General features: G+C 41.7%; 1 protein-coding gene across 5 annotated transcripts in view; it reads left to right on the forward strand.

Annotated features, from left to right (window-relative positions):
- Nucleotides 1-1,172: 1,172 nt before the first annotated feature.
- The window catches only part of TFDP2 (transcription factor Dp-2), a 61,703-nt gene continuing 48,169 nt past the window's right edge, over nucleotides 1,173-14,706 (forward strand). Inside the window, exons 1-2 of one of the 5 annotated variants that reach the window (XM_085069534.1) lie at nucleotides 1,173-1,498; nucleotides 13,306-13,399. In XM_085069534.1, coding sequence (XP_084925660.1) covers nucleotides 13,358-13,399 — 42 coding nt within the window. In that variant the 5' untranslated portion in view covers nucleotides 1,173-1,498; nucleotides 13,306-13,357. Of the gene's footprint in view, nucleotides 1,499-1,791; nucleotides 2,056-12,989; nucleotides 13,009-13,305; nucleotides 13,400-14,706 lie in introns of those variants that run through there. The other 4 variants (XM_085069535.1, XM_085069531.1, XM_085069532.1 and 1 more) reach the window with 4 other exon arrangements.

The raw sequence follows: 14,706 nt of genomic DNA on the forward strand, positions 1-14,706 counted from the left end.
TAGACTGACATTTAGGAACTCGATTTTATAGGATGAACACCTATTTTTTTAATGTTCCTTCCCTTTTTAGTGAACAGGATCAAATATGTCTTTCTAGAGCATTTAATGTTGTCTGTAAAGCAAGAAAAACAAAAGTTTACCATGTTTGATCTAGTATATATATAATCTACAGGTATCTAAAGCACATAAGTAGTGTTTGTGTCCTCAAAAACCTTGTTTTGCTCAGCTTGCTCAGCGGCATTAAGCTGAATTTGTGCTAGAGAAATGTGAAAAATGGGTAACTGCATGCCTTGGATGTGTGCCTGGCTGCACTGGAGAAAGACTTAACAACTGTTAACATCGTTGCTTTGAATGGAACTAGTGCCGAATTTATTTTTTTGCTCCCAGAAGTGCTTTCTATTTATATGGTCTCTGTAAGAATACGTAACTCTGCTTTGTTGAAACAGTTTTTTAAAGCGGTAAGGCAATGTCGAAAGCAAACACTTGTCCGGCTTTCCCGAGGCGCCGAGCTGGCCTGGCTTTGCGGCGGCTGCGGGCAGGGTGCGGGTGTGGCAGGGGACAGCCGAGCTGCGGGGCACGGCCGCTGCTCCCGGCCTGCCGCCGCTCTGTCGGCCCGGGAGCCTTTGTTCGCAGGCAGGGCACGGAGCCGGGCCCGGGCACGGTGCAGCGGCGCTCCCAGCCCCGCTCAGCCGCCGGCTGCCGCGCCGAGCCGGGCGTTCCTGCAGCGCCCGCGGCGGAGCTGAACTTTGCATCCCGGGACGCAGCCCCGCCAGCGCCTCGCACATAAGCGGCACGGCCGGCGGCCGCAGCCAGCGCGGCGCCGCGCGCTGAGTGTAAATACGGGCCCATATAGTTATTTATATATCCGTGTGTTTATACACTTCGCACCGCCCCGCAGCAGCCGGGCGCCGCCGGCACAGGTGCGGCCGCCCGCAGCCGTCAGGAGGCTCGAACCCGCGGCCCCGCGCTGACAGCAGCCGGCGCGCGCCGCCAGGGAGAGGCGGCGGACCCTGGTCCCGGCCGGCCACGCCCTTCCTCCCCGCCCCCCCGGCTACGGCCCCGCGGATTGGCGGGAGGTGTGTGTACACACACGGGTCCGGGCCAATGGCGCGGGCAGGGCGCCTGACGTCACGCGGCGCGGCGGCCAATGGGCGCTGCCGGCCGGCAGACGCCGCCAAGCTTGTGCGGGGGAGCAGGACCGGGCAGCGCTGGGCGCGGGGCGGCGCGGGGGGGCGGCGGGGCCGGGCCGGGGGCGCTGCGGGCGCTGCTGCCGCCTCGCACCGCGGGCCGCAGGGGGGTCCCGGCTCCGGGGCCTCCTCGCCACCGCCGGGTGCGCGGCGCCGGCCCGCCCGAGAGGCGTCGTCGCGCCGCGCGGCCGGATCGCTCTTCGCCGCGGCGGCTGCCAAGGGACCGTCGCCGTCTCGTCGCCTCAGCGCCGCTGTCTGGGCCCGGCCCGCGCCGCGCCCGCCTTACCTTTCGTCCCCGGCCGGGCCTGCGGGTGAGTGGGGAGCGGGGTTCGGTGTGGGGGGCCGAGAGGGGGGAAGGGCAGCGCCTTTCTTCGGCGATCGGCGGCCGGCGGCCCCCCGTGCCCCGGGCAGCGCGGTCCCGCCGCCCCCGCCTCTCCCCACCGGTGCCGCCGGGCTGCGCGGTCTCGCCCCCCTCTCCCCTCGTCCCTACCCCGTGCCTCACGCCGGGCGGGCGCCCCGGGAGGGCGAGAGCCGGTTGCCGACACCTGCGGGCGGGCCCGGGCGGCGGTGACAGCCGGGGCGCCTCCTCCTTTGTGGGGCGCGCTGGCGCGGCGGGCTGGGCCGCGGCGGGGCTGTGCGGGCTGCGGGGCGAGCGGCGGCCCGGCCCGGCCCCGGAGCCAGCACGGACAGGCCGGGCTGCCGGCCCTGCTCGGCGCTGCTGGAACTTCGTGTCGGGGCGGTTCTGACCCGCCGCTCCTACCGGGAGAGGGTCAGTCCGGCACAACAACAAGAAAACTTCCCTGCCTGCCTCTTCCTGGGAGTTACAGGCCTGCCCGGGCTGCCAGCTGTAAAGGGCTCAGCGGCAGAGGTGAACCCAGTGTAAACACCGGCTATTGGGGCTGAGAATACAAACAATAGGAGGAAAATACGGAATAAGCAAACTTCCTTGAAATGTGGAAGAAAACCGCAAATGAGAGCGTGCTCCCTCATTGAGTAAAGGGGGGATGCCGAGCTGTGTATCACAGCGTGTGCTGTTCTCCTCTGGAGAGAGGACTTTGGGTTTCATTTTCTTTGTAAACTCTTGATTTGACAGAGAAAATGAAGTTTTAATTTTTATGATAGACCATGCTGTGTAAAAAAAATTTACAAATTATTTCTGGGTTAGTTTTCATAATTCTGAAAGCAGTTAAATTATTTTTATTACTCTTCATTAATATTGCTCCAATGACTGTTTTTCACTGATGTAGCTTAATTATACTGACAGAAGATTGCAAAATGTTGGAGGTTGTGTGGTGGTGTAACAAATTGCAACTTGATACAATCTTTGATATAAAAAAAAATGTTATGCTGGTGAAAATGGATGCTGTTAGAAATGAATAAACTTTCTCCATTTCTTTACCCTTCCCAAATTAACTTCAGTCCTTTTGATTATATTATATCCTGCCATACACCAAAAAGGATCTGTATACATGAGGCAAAGACTGAGAGGATCAGTGTTAGAGGGCAGATGCAGAACTGTATTTCACAGCCCATATTTTTGCCCATGCTGTGTATACTCACAGATATTTTTCATGCAGTGAAGTACTGAACTTCAGGAACTTCTGTTCAAAGTAACACATAGGGTGTTTAATATAGCACTTGGAAAAAATATGGAAGACTAAGGAGAAATATGCATTATAGAAAATAAAAGAATTGACAGGAGGGGTGGTCAAGAGGAAAAAAATGTCAAGTTCTTCTCCTTTGAAAAGTTTCTTACTGTGAAGTGAATCTAGTACCTCTAGAAGAGGACAGAGTAACAGGCCAACTGATTTCGTTCTATACTGGGGAAAAATGAAAATTATTAAATATTAATGATTGTCTAATGGGTGAATTTAAGAGTGATCTTTTATTACTGTAAAAATATTTGGCTTTATTTTAACCACTTCCTCTTTGAACAAAAATTGCTCTTGCAGCATAGCAAAAAGAAACCATTTGACTTGTACTATCTTAATGTAATTAATTTTACAGAAAACACACCAGTAAGAGGAATGCTCCCTATTGCTGCAGAGGGTTCTGACTGGGAGCCTCACTTTACAAAGTGATAAGGTACAGTTTTCAGAACAGCATCTTGGCAGCAGCTCTCCAGGGTAAAAGGCACAGGCCAAACAATCCAGCTGGGCAGCAGCAGTGCTGTTTTGCAAGGGATCTCAATAATACAGGAAAATTCCTTATCTTTGTCTGCTCTTGTCTGTGTTGTACATGACTGCAGAGATGTCTGGTGCATCTGGACACACTTTCTGAACAGTTGTGAGGACCCTCCCAGTGAAGATCTTTCAGTAGCTTTGGCTAAACTTGTTACAGGTTTAGTGAAGAAATAGGGACCAAAATTCCAGCATTACATCCTCTTCAAGGCTTTATGATGTTAATTGGTTTAGATGTGCAGACCTTGTAACTGTGCCTTTGAAAGCTGAATGTGAATCTCTAATGGCAATATAAGAATAGTGATTTGCATGTTGTGGGAGGGAATCTGCTGTAGCCCATACTGTGTAGACAGTAATATTTAAATTTCTGCATCCTAATGTGGAGCAGAGTGAGTTCTAGTTATAGCCAGTCTAATTCAGTTCTTGGAATTGCATTTCTTCTAATGTGCTACCTTAAAATAATGTTCTTAAGGTTGTCTTTAATAAGTGATAATTTCTTAAATTGTTTGCTTTTTCATTTTTTGGGTGTAATAGTGTAAGACTTTCCCCACTACCTTTCCAATTCCATTCACCATACATGACTCCTAATGAATCAACAGTGAATCTTAAAATAGGAAAAATCAGCTGTCTAGTCTGGTGTAAGGAAATACACTTGTGGATTTTTTTGTGCATAAAGCCAAGAAACCGCCGGAATCAGATGGCTTTATCACAAAACTTTAGGTGTTAGGTGAAGAACAGTCCTGATGTGTTGGTGTGGTAATAGTGCACATACCATGTCGGAGCTGAGAGCACAAACGCCTGTTGCAGGATTGAGAAAGCAGGGATATGCAAAGAAATATTGTAAAAGGTGCAGGTGTGGTAGGGAGTGACAGTTTTATAACAACTTCCTGGATTGATTCTTCATGTGTGTGTTGTAACATCCAGTATTAGAATGAAAGGAATTCTTTTCCCCCCCGTTACTTGATTTGTAGACTATGACTCTTCTGCAACAAGCTGAGGCAGCACTAAGTGATCTTTCTTTCATAGTTTCATGAAAGGAAGTCCTTTGCTTCTTGGTCTGATTACCTGTGTGCAGTGATAGTTTCCAAAAAAGGTCTTTACAGACTGTTCAACTTTTATGCTTTTCAATATTTATAGCATAAAAATCAATCTAAGCAAATCAAACTGCAGGCCAGCGATAGTTCAGTTTGCCAAGACTATTGTGTCTGTTAATATATTGTCATATACATTCATAGAATTATAACAAAAGCACAGCTTTTTAGAATATCATAGTTCTAGTGAAATAAAGAACAGTAATTAAATGAAAAGAATTCTAGATCCAGATATTTGCTTAGTACTGTTGTAGAAACTCTTTGCCTTTCAGAACATGATTTGCAAAATCCACAGCCCAGTGTGAAGCCATTTTTGAGGATATTTGTCTTTGCTGAAACCTGAAGTAACTTCTGGATTTTTGCAGCACTGACTTAATGACATAATAATGCTTTAGCCAGCTCACATCTTGTATAAGTTGTCACTATGGAGCCTGGAACTAAGCTGGGAAAAGATGAGTATTTGGTTTTGTTAGTATGCTTGGTTGTGAACTGCAGCAATTCAGGTGTTGGCACACTTTCATTCTTTCTGACTTGGTGATAAATGATTTGAAGAGAAGACAACTTGATTTTTGTTAACTGCAAATCACTTAAGAATGAATTCTAGAAGGGGCTCCTTTAGAGGTATCTTTGACAGCATTATCCAGAATTGTCACGACACCATTATCTTCCTGGTTTACAGTCCTTAGGATAGTTGACGACCTGAACTGCCAGGTTTTTCACAGAACTTCTAAACCTGCTGTTAGTTAACATAACCTGTAGAAAAATCCACTTTTTAAAGGTGATGTTGCTTTGACTGACTTTGTGTTATTTCAGTCAGTGGGATGTGCCCTGACCACCAGGATTTACACAAACAGTGATCAGAGAAAGAAGCAGTGATAGTAGCTGAGACTTTACTTCTAGATTCTTTCCTGACAGTGAACGGACTGCCTGTGTCCAAAACATGGAATTTTTGCTAATATCTATAGACCAAAATCCATTTGTAAATGTAATTCTGGTCTTGCAGCTTATTTTTTTTTTTCTCCTGTGGAGCATAGGGTATGCTCCTGTGTTTGGCAAGGCAGGTTTCTCGTGCTTCATCAGGTTCCTGTTGCTGCCAGATTTGTGTTGGTTTGGGTGGGAATAGCAAATGATCCAGTTGTATCTTACAACCTCTTTAATACTTTTGTTCAACAGAATCCCTCACTAACCTCTGATGGGTGACTGTGACATCTGTCTGGGTGTATGGGAAGGTTAATTTGATAGGAATTCATAATCCATTTACCCATGAATGGTGTTAACAAATGTGTTCTGTGTGAATAAGGGACCATTTTTGTTTATTATTTTGTTATTGCAAATTTCAGTGGGGAAAAAAAAAGAAAAATAAGGTCAGAAAGAAATTAGCAGGCTGCAACAGGTATCCACTGTCTTTAAGGCTGCGAACTCTTGGTTGCATAGAGGAAGTCTTCAACTTGGTAGCAGCTATAATGATATTTGTGGGAATTAAAATCTTAAAGCCAGTGTATCAGTAGTTGCTCATTAAGCCTTTTGAATGTCAGTGCATTGGCATATCAAAAGTCACTTGTGAACTGTGATGGTCATACAGTGATTATGGTGGTAACAAGACCAGTAATTATGGATGAGATTAGAAACTGCAAGTGAAAGTGAGCTTATGTCCTCAGAGTGAAATAAGAAACCTTCATGTGCATGGGCTCTCTCTGCTTCTTGGAAGGAAGGAGTTGGGTAACTTCCTTTTGTTGTAAACTTGACCTTGAGATTTAAGAAATGTGTGAAATATATTTGTTCTCTTAAAGGTGCAGTCAAATTATTGTAAACTTCAGTTTATTTAAAATCCAACATACAATTGCAAACAGGTTTAAACATTTTTGTAGATCAATAACTTTATACATACAACTGATAAAATTTCAAGCTGTGTATTGATTTGGTATAACAGCAGGCTTCTGCTCTCTGTCAAAAGCAAATTATTAATCTTGCTTCTTGCTGTATAAGAAATTGAGGAAGCTATGATCTGGAGACAAAAATAACCCCCTTCCTAATGTATTTTTGAGGTGTGCACATACCCCAGTGAACTCTTCAAAAGCATGCAGTAGTCTTCACATAAACAACCCATATCCAACCTTTTGTCACATTTCAATCCCTAAGTAAATTTTGAGGGATCATTAAATGCTTTTTTCCAGAAATGGATGTGTTTCTGAAAACCAGACTGAACTGGTCAATCAGTGGGTCAAATCTGAGGGTTAGTCCTGTCCTGTGCCCAGGCCTGGCTGGCCCTTGGAGCTGTCAGTGGGTTGAAGTATATGGAAAACTTTCTTCTACCTTCTTTCAGCCCCATTGTTGGAATTCTGACAGTATTAGAACTGAATTGCTCTCTGAGGGGATCAGGTAAGAATGGGAGCTGTTGAGAGCATGTAGCAGGGGGAAGGAGTGGAAAGTGGAAGGAAGTGGGTGAAAGTGGAAGATCCCTTTTGGCAATCTTAGCAGGGGTGGGATCTCAGAGCACTGCAATATATTTCACGCAGTTGTGCCCTTCAGGTAACTTTGTGTCCTGGAATCAGTATTTGTGAGCTTGTGCACCACCAGAAAAATCCCTTTTTGCCTTTGTACTGAATTATAAGTAAACAAGTATGAATTGTTTTGTGACACTATTTTGTGACACTATTTGTGACTACCCTTCAGTGAATAGTGTCATAATCTCCAATGCTTGCAAGAGTAGAGTTAAATAATGGCTTTAAACTAGAGCAAAGCTTCTAGCAAACTATAAGGAAAATTGAAGAAGTAGCTACTAAGTCTTCATCATCAAGTTTTTTGTCGCAATATAACTGGGTGATCTTCAATAACATGCAAATGTAAAATTATTTCAGTTCACTGGATGTTAAGATCCTTCCAGCTGTGAGGTGTAGACAAAAGTATATCTCAGCAGTGTGCTTAAAGTGTTCCACGTATTTGTCCATGCACTGATGATTCTGGAAATTTTTTAAATCTCAAAATTTAAACTCATTACAAAACCAGATTAATAACTAGAGCTCTTTCTGATGTATCATACAGTGAATGAGCTGGTGGGAAGTCTCAGTAGTCAAAAAGATGCTGTTTTTTACTGACCCTATTGAAAGAGAAGCCAGTGTATTCTTGGCAATGCACGAAGACCATCTTACCAAGGTATTTTAGTCATCACATAGATCACAAATTTTTTTTCAAATGTCAATCCATTGTGAAAATGAAATTTCTTAAGGCAAAAATGTGTTTGTGGAAATACAGTGTGCGGTTTACTCTGAAAGGAAGTTGTACCTGCCTCTTTCCACTGAAGCAACAGATTCCCAAATGTTGTGCTCTGTATAGTAGTCAGCTATGGGCTAGAAACCTAGTGAGAGAACAAAAAATTAGCTTATAGAATACATTGTCTGCTTAAAAAAACCCCTGCAGCTAAATTTCTGTTAATTCCAAATTTATCTGTGATGATAAAAGTTGTCTATAAAACTCAAAAAGACATTTTAGATCATGCTTTAAGTGCTGCATGAATGTTACCCACTGTTCTGATGTCAGGCCCTGTGTCCCTTATCTTGAATGACAGGAAGCTTGTTTGGGGAATTAAAAGAACCTTCAAAGGTTCAAGTGCTTGGGAATTATTCCACGTGTTTAATGTAAAGTTCTCCTTATTTGGGCAATGAGACACACGTTTCACCTCATTGATTTTGAAATAAGCCCTGCATGCTGTGCCTATTCTTAGCCATGTAGGTTACTGCTGGTACTGGCATTGAGAACGTCTGAGAACATGCCTAAGAAACCAAGTCCCTTGAGGGAAGGACTGTCCAGTTCCAGGTTGCTGGAACTGGGGACTCAGCACTGTCAGGACTGGGCAAGCAGCAGAACTTGAGGGTCAGCAGAGCAGTTAAATGAATGGAGACTGAGCACTTTTAGCTAGGAGAGAGTTTGAAACCTGCTTTGTATTTTCTTCCTGTGCCGTGTGTTTTGTCACCTGTACACCTGCTCAGACCTGTCTTCATCCCTGGGATTCAAGATATTCAGCAGCCTCCATCAATAGTGCTTTTGCTTGTCATGTATGTATGACTATACATACATAGTCATATATTGTATGACTATTACATGTATGACATGAAATAGTCATACAATATATACATTGATAGTCTTATAATAAATACAACAGCGAGAGTAAATACAGCACATAGTGGGAGTAATGGGGATGTAGCATTTGGGATCAAGTCCGAGACTACGGAATGGGATCCAATTAATTTGTTGCATCAATGTTTGCTGCATGAAGTCCTTAAGGGGACATTTGCCCTGAGGTGCTTTTAGCAAACCACACGGGTTGGTGGTTTTCCTCATAGAGCTGGAGTGTTACAGTTTATACTCACTGAACTTGCAGCAAGGCCTCATCTGTTTTTCCAGATTCTTTGTACTGTGTCAACTTGAGTCATAATTAATGCTGTTGTCAGGAGGTGTCAGTTAATTTTCCTGATGATACATTGGCTTTTCGCTCAATCATAACTACAAGATGAGATCTTCACTTTCAAATTAGGTTCAGGTAGTTTTATCTTTCATTTTCACGTTGGTTTAAAGCAGTCATTCTCATTTCCTTTTCCTGTCATATATTTGGGATTGTTCTATACTTCAGATTCATAGGCTGCAGCCTTTTCAGTCAAATAAAGGTGATTAAACAAGGAAGCTTTTAAACTGGCTACTCTTCTCAAGTTACTTTATTTTGTTAAAAACTCATAATTTCATTCAGTGGTCAAGTCACTTAGATTTCACTTGTTCAGTCTTTCTAATAATTTATCTATTACCTACTAGGACTTTTTTGACGGTATAGAGTTGGTCACAGTAAACGCCAGAAAAATAAGTTGATGTACCTGCCAGACCTTCATCACACACATCACGGTGGGATTTCCTTTCAAATACTTCCTGAGACCTATATTTTCAAAATAAAAATTACTGCGTGACAGCTGAAGGTGGTGACTTATTTGCCATCCTGTGTGTGTGACCTGTTGAATACACACCTTGGTTGGCTTTTTTGAAGAGCTTCATTGAGTGACAGGCTGGATGTTATATGGTGTTCCTGTCTTTTGCAGTTTGTAGGATAAGTTAATTTCTTGTCTACATACATAAAGGATAAACCAGGATAAAAAGGATATACCAGGACTATATCATCTGAAGAAAACTCAGGAAAAAGGTTGACAAATCGATGGAATCTGCCTACAGGGATGCAAAATCTGTAATTTAAATTTCAGAAATTTGATAAGAAAGTTGTATTTCTGTTTTGTGGGATACCAAGAAATTAATCTGACTAGTACATACAGATATTTTCACTAAAATTGTTTCTTTTAATCTCAGTTTCTTCAAAAAGGAGTAAGATACTGAAATGGTTTTTAGGAACAAGATGGAGAAACACTTCCTGGGAGCAGGTGGATTTCTGATAAGTACTTCATAATTTTGAAATTTTACTGGTCTGAAAACTGAGACACACTGAAGCAGCATATGTGTAACAGGTGGTCTAAGCCATGTAGATGCTGTGCATAAATTAGTGGTTTAAAACTGAGCTTGAGTACTGATTAATAAGGAGGTTTTTTGTTACTGCTGTCTTCTGAAATCAGTCTAGTGATGATCATAGCTTGAAAGTTAGTACTATGGAGAGGGGTATGAAGAGTATAAATTACTTTCTTGTGGAAAGGCTGGTGTTGGAGGTTTCTTTTTTTTTTAAATTGATCACACTTTCCTCTTAGCTGACCCAGTTACCTGGAATAATTTTCACTTTGCAATACTGTTTATCAAGTAAATGAAAAAAAGCACTCCTTAGTGATAATAAAAATTGTTCTAGTATACTAAAATGTCTCTTTTTTTTCATGTGTTTCATAAACTCTTTTCATCATAACAATTTAGGTAATTATCCAGTAGTTGTCTTCATTTGTAGAGGTTTAGTACTGATGTAATACTTACATAAATGACACTTTCTGTTGGAAACTGGGCTCTGGCACTGAGGAGGATCTTTGCATGGTGCTGGTCTATATGAAGGTGTGATTTAAAGTACTGATAAAAATTATGGAAGGGAAACCAGGATAAGTTTGGTAAAGCAGAGAACACACTGTTATGTTGTCTTGTCGGCGTGAATTAAAAATAAGACTTTGGACAATAGATAGAAGATAAACATAAGAAGGGATGTACTGTTACTCTGCAGATAACTGATTTCTGGTTTGCTCTGTTTGTTGCACTGGGGTTCAGCTTCAGTGTCACCCAAACTTGAGAATAGATCTGGCTTTGAACTTGTAGTGAGAGTAGGTACAGATAAACACTCCTGTACTCTTTTGCTGCAACTAGAGGTTGCTTACCTGGGCTTTTGTAAATTTAATGCTCAAACTGGCTTTTTAATGTCAGTAGCATAAGTGATTAGGAGATATGTTCTAGAAGAAGCTACATCTCAGAGTTTACAAAGTCAGACAGTTTTGTTGGCTCCTTGTACCGTACAATATATGACCAAAAGGCAAAACTATGGGAGTGGATTATAATCCAAGGCTCAGTTTATGAAGGGACAAATGTAGTTCCAATAAAGCACTTTGTGTCTCTCATGCTCTGGGCTCTGAACCTGTCGTTATGCAGCTTCATTTCAGTAGAAACCAGCTAGAGAACAAAAAAAGGTTGAGTTTTATGTTTTTCTGTCTGTGTGGTGCAAGCACATGGAGCAATTGGGGATGAAGAGAATCTCCATTTTGAGGCCATCTGTGTCGGTTCTTTTGTCTGAACCTGACAAGAGGTCATGGCAGATGGTGGGGTCACAAAGTCTGGCTTCTCAGGCTTGACAAAATGTGTTCATAAAGCTGGAAGAATACCAACTGTGCATACTGGCTGAAGAGCATTGTGGCAAAGGACTGTAACAGTTCATGGACAATACCTTCTGGATCACTAAGCTTGAGAGCAAATAACTTGTTAAAGATGCATCTAGTTTGCTTATCTGTTAATGAGTTAAAACTGCTTAGCAAATGTGTTCTTAACTGCATTTTATTTGAGTAAATTGCTTGTAAAGCCTCTTAAAGAAAGAGAGGGAGATCAGACTGCAACATGAATTTTGGCCAGAGCTCCAGATGATGTGTCTGGTAGGGTGAGAAATGTGGAAAAAGAACAGGCACAAAGATTACAGTTTTCAGAGGCATTGCAAGGATTCAGTATTTGCTCTTTGCCATGACCCTCTGTAGCTTTATGGCTTCAGGTTTCAGGATTACTATCAGATGCAGTACCCCCTTCCCCAGGGTGGGAATAGATACCTCTTTATAGTATCTTCTCCGAAGCAGAGGAAAATTCTTATTATTTTCTTGAATGTTTTGTGGTGAAACTAAAATGTACAAGTTTTCACAGGAGAATGTCTTAGTAGAATTGTGTGGTGTCCACATGCTGGAGTAACTGCTTAATTATGGCTGCAATAAAGAAAGGCACAGGGGAGTTAAGTCCAACTCAGTCACCAGGAAATGGAGGACACCTCTAGGCTGAATTAAATGGTTTTCCACTAACAGTTCTGTTGACATGATGTCTGAATAAATCAAGAAATGTATAGAAACAGCCTAGAATTCAAAATCCTTCTGGGTTACCCAAAAGCTACTAAAGCAGTGATGGGATGTGATGGTAGAGTTCCTCATTAGTTACACACACTACTGAAACAATCTCTGGCACTTTCCTGAAGGAAGGTGAAGACACTGGCTGTTCTCAACCTTCACATAGGGTAAAATACAGAGCAAATGGCATGAGTTGCACCCTTGTCGCTGTTGAGCAGCTAGCAGAGTTATGAAGACACCAGTTCTCAGTGGCAAGAAGGAATGACCTTTATTGTTTTGATTTCATCATATATATAGAGTTCTCAAAAGTCACCCAGATTGGTCGGTCAGAAGCCTTCCCCCAGGCCTGATTGGCCAGGCTTGCACCGTCCAAGTTCTGGGACACTGTTCCAACAACATCCAAACTTTATCTTTATTTATAAAACACAAGAAAATTTCTCATGGGAAAAACCTGTGCTAGCCACACACCCTGCTTTTGTAGCTGGTGAGTTCTGCTGTAAATGGTCATGACTCTTATTTGATAAATAGTTGAGGTATCTTCCTAATTTTACTGAATTGATTCCATGCTTGAAAGTGTGAACAGTTCTTTATCTCTTATTTATCCAAATGCAGTTCAAATGTCATTTGTAGTCCATTTTTTGACTGCAAGTAATACTTGTAAAGTACTTTCAAGGTACTTAAAAACTTTGTCAAGTTAATTCTGTCTTTAAAATGGTTAGTGCTGACAGCGTTGATTTGTAACTTTTCTTCTGTTTTCTGTAAGACTTCTGGAAGCTTTGATTTGAAAAATAAGTCACTTTTAAGTATTTTTTGGTATACCAAAATTTTTGTCTTTTCCTGGAATTCTAATATTATAATTCTAACTTCACAGGTTTGATAAAAAGCATGAAAATATTTAAAAGATTAATTAGATCTTAATTGTTTTTTTCTTGCATGTTTCCTAAAAATTCTGGATGTTTTCTGTATATATACGTTTCACTAAAAGCTTTCTCTGGTTTTGGTAGCTAAAGAGACAGTGGAGAGATGTAATTCACTTGTATTTTTAAAGCCAATCTTCATTAGATGCAAAAGATTGCATGGTTTTAATTACAAAACTGTAGTAATGATATAAAATGGTTTGCTAGCACATTTATATAGTTAAGCCTTTATGTAAGTTGGGCCTTTATATATAGGATTTAATCTCTGCCTGTTCCAAGGAATGTACATTTTTAGTATCTGTGCATAACCTGACTATTGTGGTAATTATTTTATCGAAAGCTTAGGTTTCAACTAAGATATTTCATTGACTTTCTTACAGAATGTTCATTTTAAAGATTCTGTGAAGATGAAAAGGGATATCTTATGGCTTTATGAAATATAAAGCAATACTGTCTGACATGACGGCAAAAAATGTAAGTATAACTCTTCAGCATGTGTTACTTTTCATATTGGCATTCTGTCAGTCACTTCTGGCTTTCAGAATTGTATGGAAAAATATAAGAAATCAAACACAAAGACCTTCAAATTAAAAAAAAATTGTCTGATTCTTGTATACCATGAATGTGTACCCCGTCATCTTCTGCAGTATTTTGATAAATTTAAACTGGTTTGAAGCTCTTTAAGGATGTGGATTTTACTCAGCTGTGGGTCAGGTTGATAACTGAAGCAATGCTTTATGCTGTTTTCATATTGATCCTTTCAGGTCCCTTCCAACTTGAGATATTCTGTGTGTCTGTAATTCCTCCAACATTGCTCCAAACTTACCTGAAAGCTGCTGGTTTTGTTGAATCATTTCACCTTTGCAGTGCTGTAAAATCCTTCTACTGACTCTGAGTCTCAAATCTCAAGAAAGAAAAGAAAGACAGCATATTTCTTTGCTCATGTTGGTACACTCTTGATTTCTAGAACACTGAAGGCCTTCTTGTTTCTTTGCTTGCTCATTTACAAGCCTGAAGTGGTGTCTCAAGGCTCTATATTTGACTCCTCTATCCCGAGTTCTGAGGAAGCTTATGAAATGTCTTAACATCCTGACCTTAATTTTCTGCCTAATTAGCTGTGCTTCCTGAGGTACACAGTTTGTATAGAGAACAGTTCTGATTGAGCTTGGTGATCAGTGAATTGAGTATGATTTTGGGCGATTTGCCTGTTGACTGCCTTGGACAGGGCATCCTGCAGTCCAGTTAAATCTGAGCAGCTTTAGGAACCAAGAAGTGCCCCACAATGGGAGTGCAGGTAGCCCAGGATGGTGCTCTGTTCAGGAACTGCAAAAGCTCTTTTGCATATTGGATTAGATTGGTGCCAAAGACATCATTTGGTTATATTAATTCTCAAGTATTGGAAATTTCTGTTAGCTTTATTAATAGCTTCATTTGGTGTGTATTTCCAGGCTTTGAGGTGTCTTACATGTCACTTTTTGATTCAAACTTACCAAGACACAAAATAAATTGATGTGGATATTCAAAACCCTTTGTTTATTATTTCATAGCTCATATTAAACTCTAGTATAAATCAGTAATTCTACTGATGTATGTGGAACAGCTGCACAAATCCAGGTCATTTGTGGCTTTGACCTTTTGTTCAATGCAGTCAAAGGATAAATACCAATCCCAATAAAATCCATGGAGTGTTGTGTAATAGTCAGAGTGGTGTGGGTCAGAAGGGATTTCAGGAGGCCATCTACTCTGGTGCTTGTGTAAAGCTCTTTGACACTGGAACACAA

This window comes from Lichenostomus cassidix, chromosome 9 (assembly GCF_008360975.1).
Source record: "Lichenostomus cassidix isolate B80296 chromosome 9, HeHo_3.0, whole genome shotgun sequence".
In the NCBI taxonomy this organism is placed as follows: Eukaryota; Metazoa; Chordata; class Aves; order Passeriformes; family Meliphagidae; genus Lichenostomus; species Lichenostomus cassidix.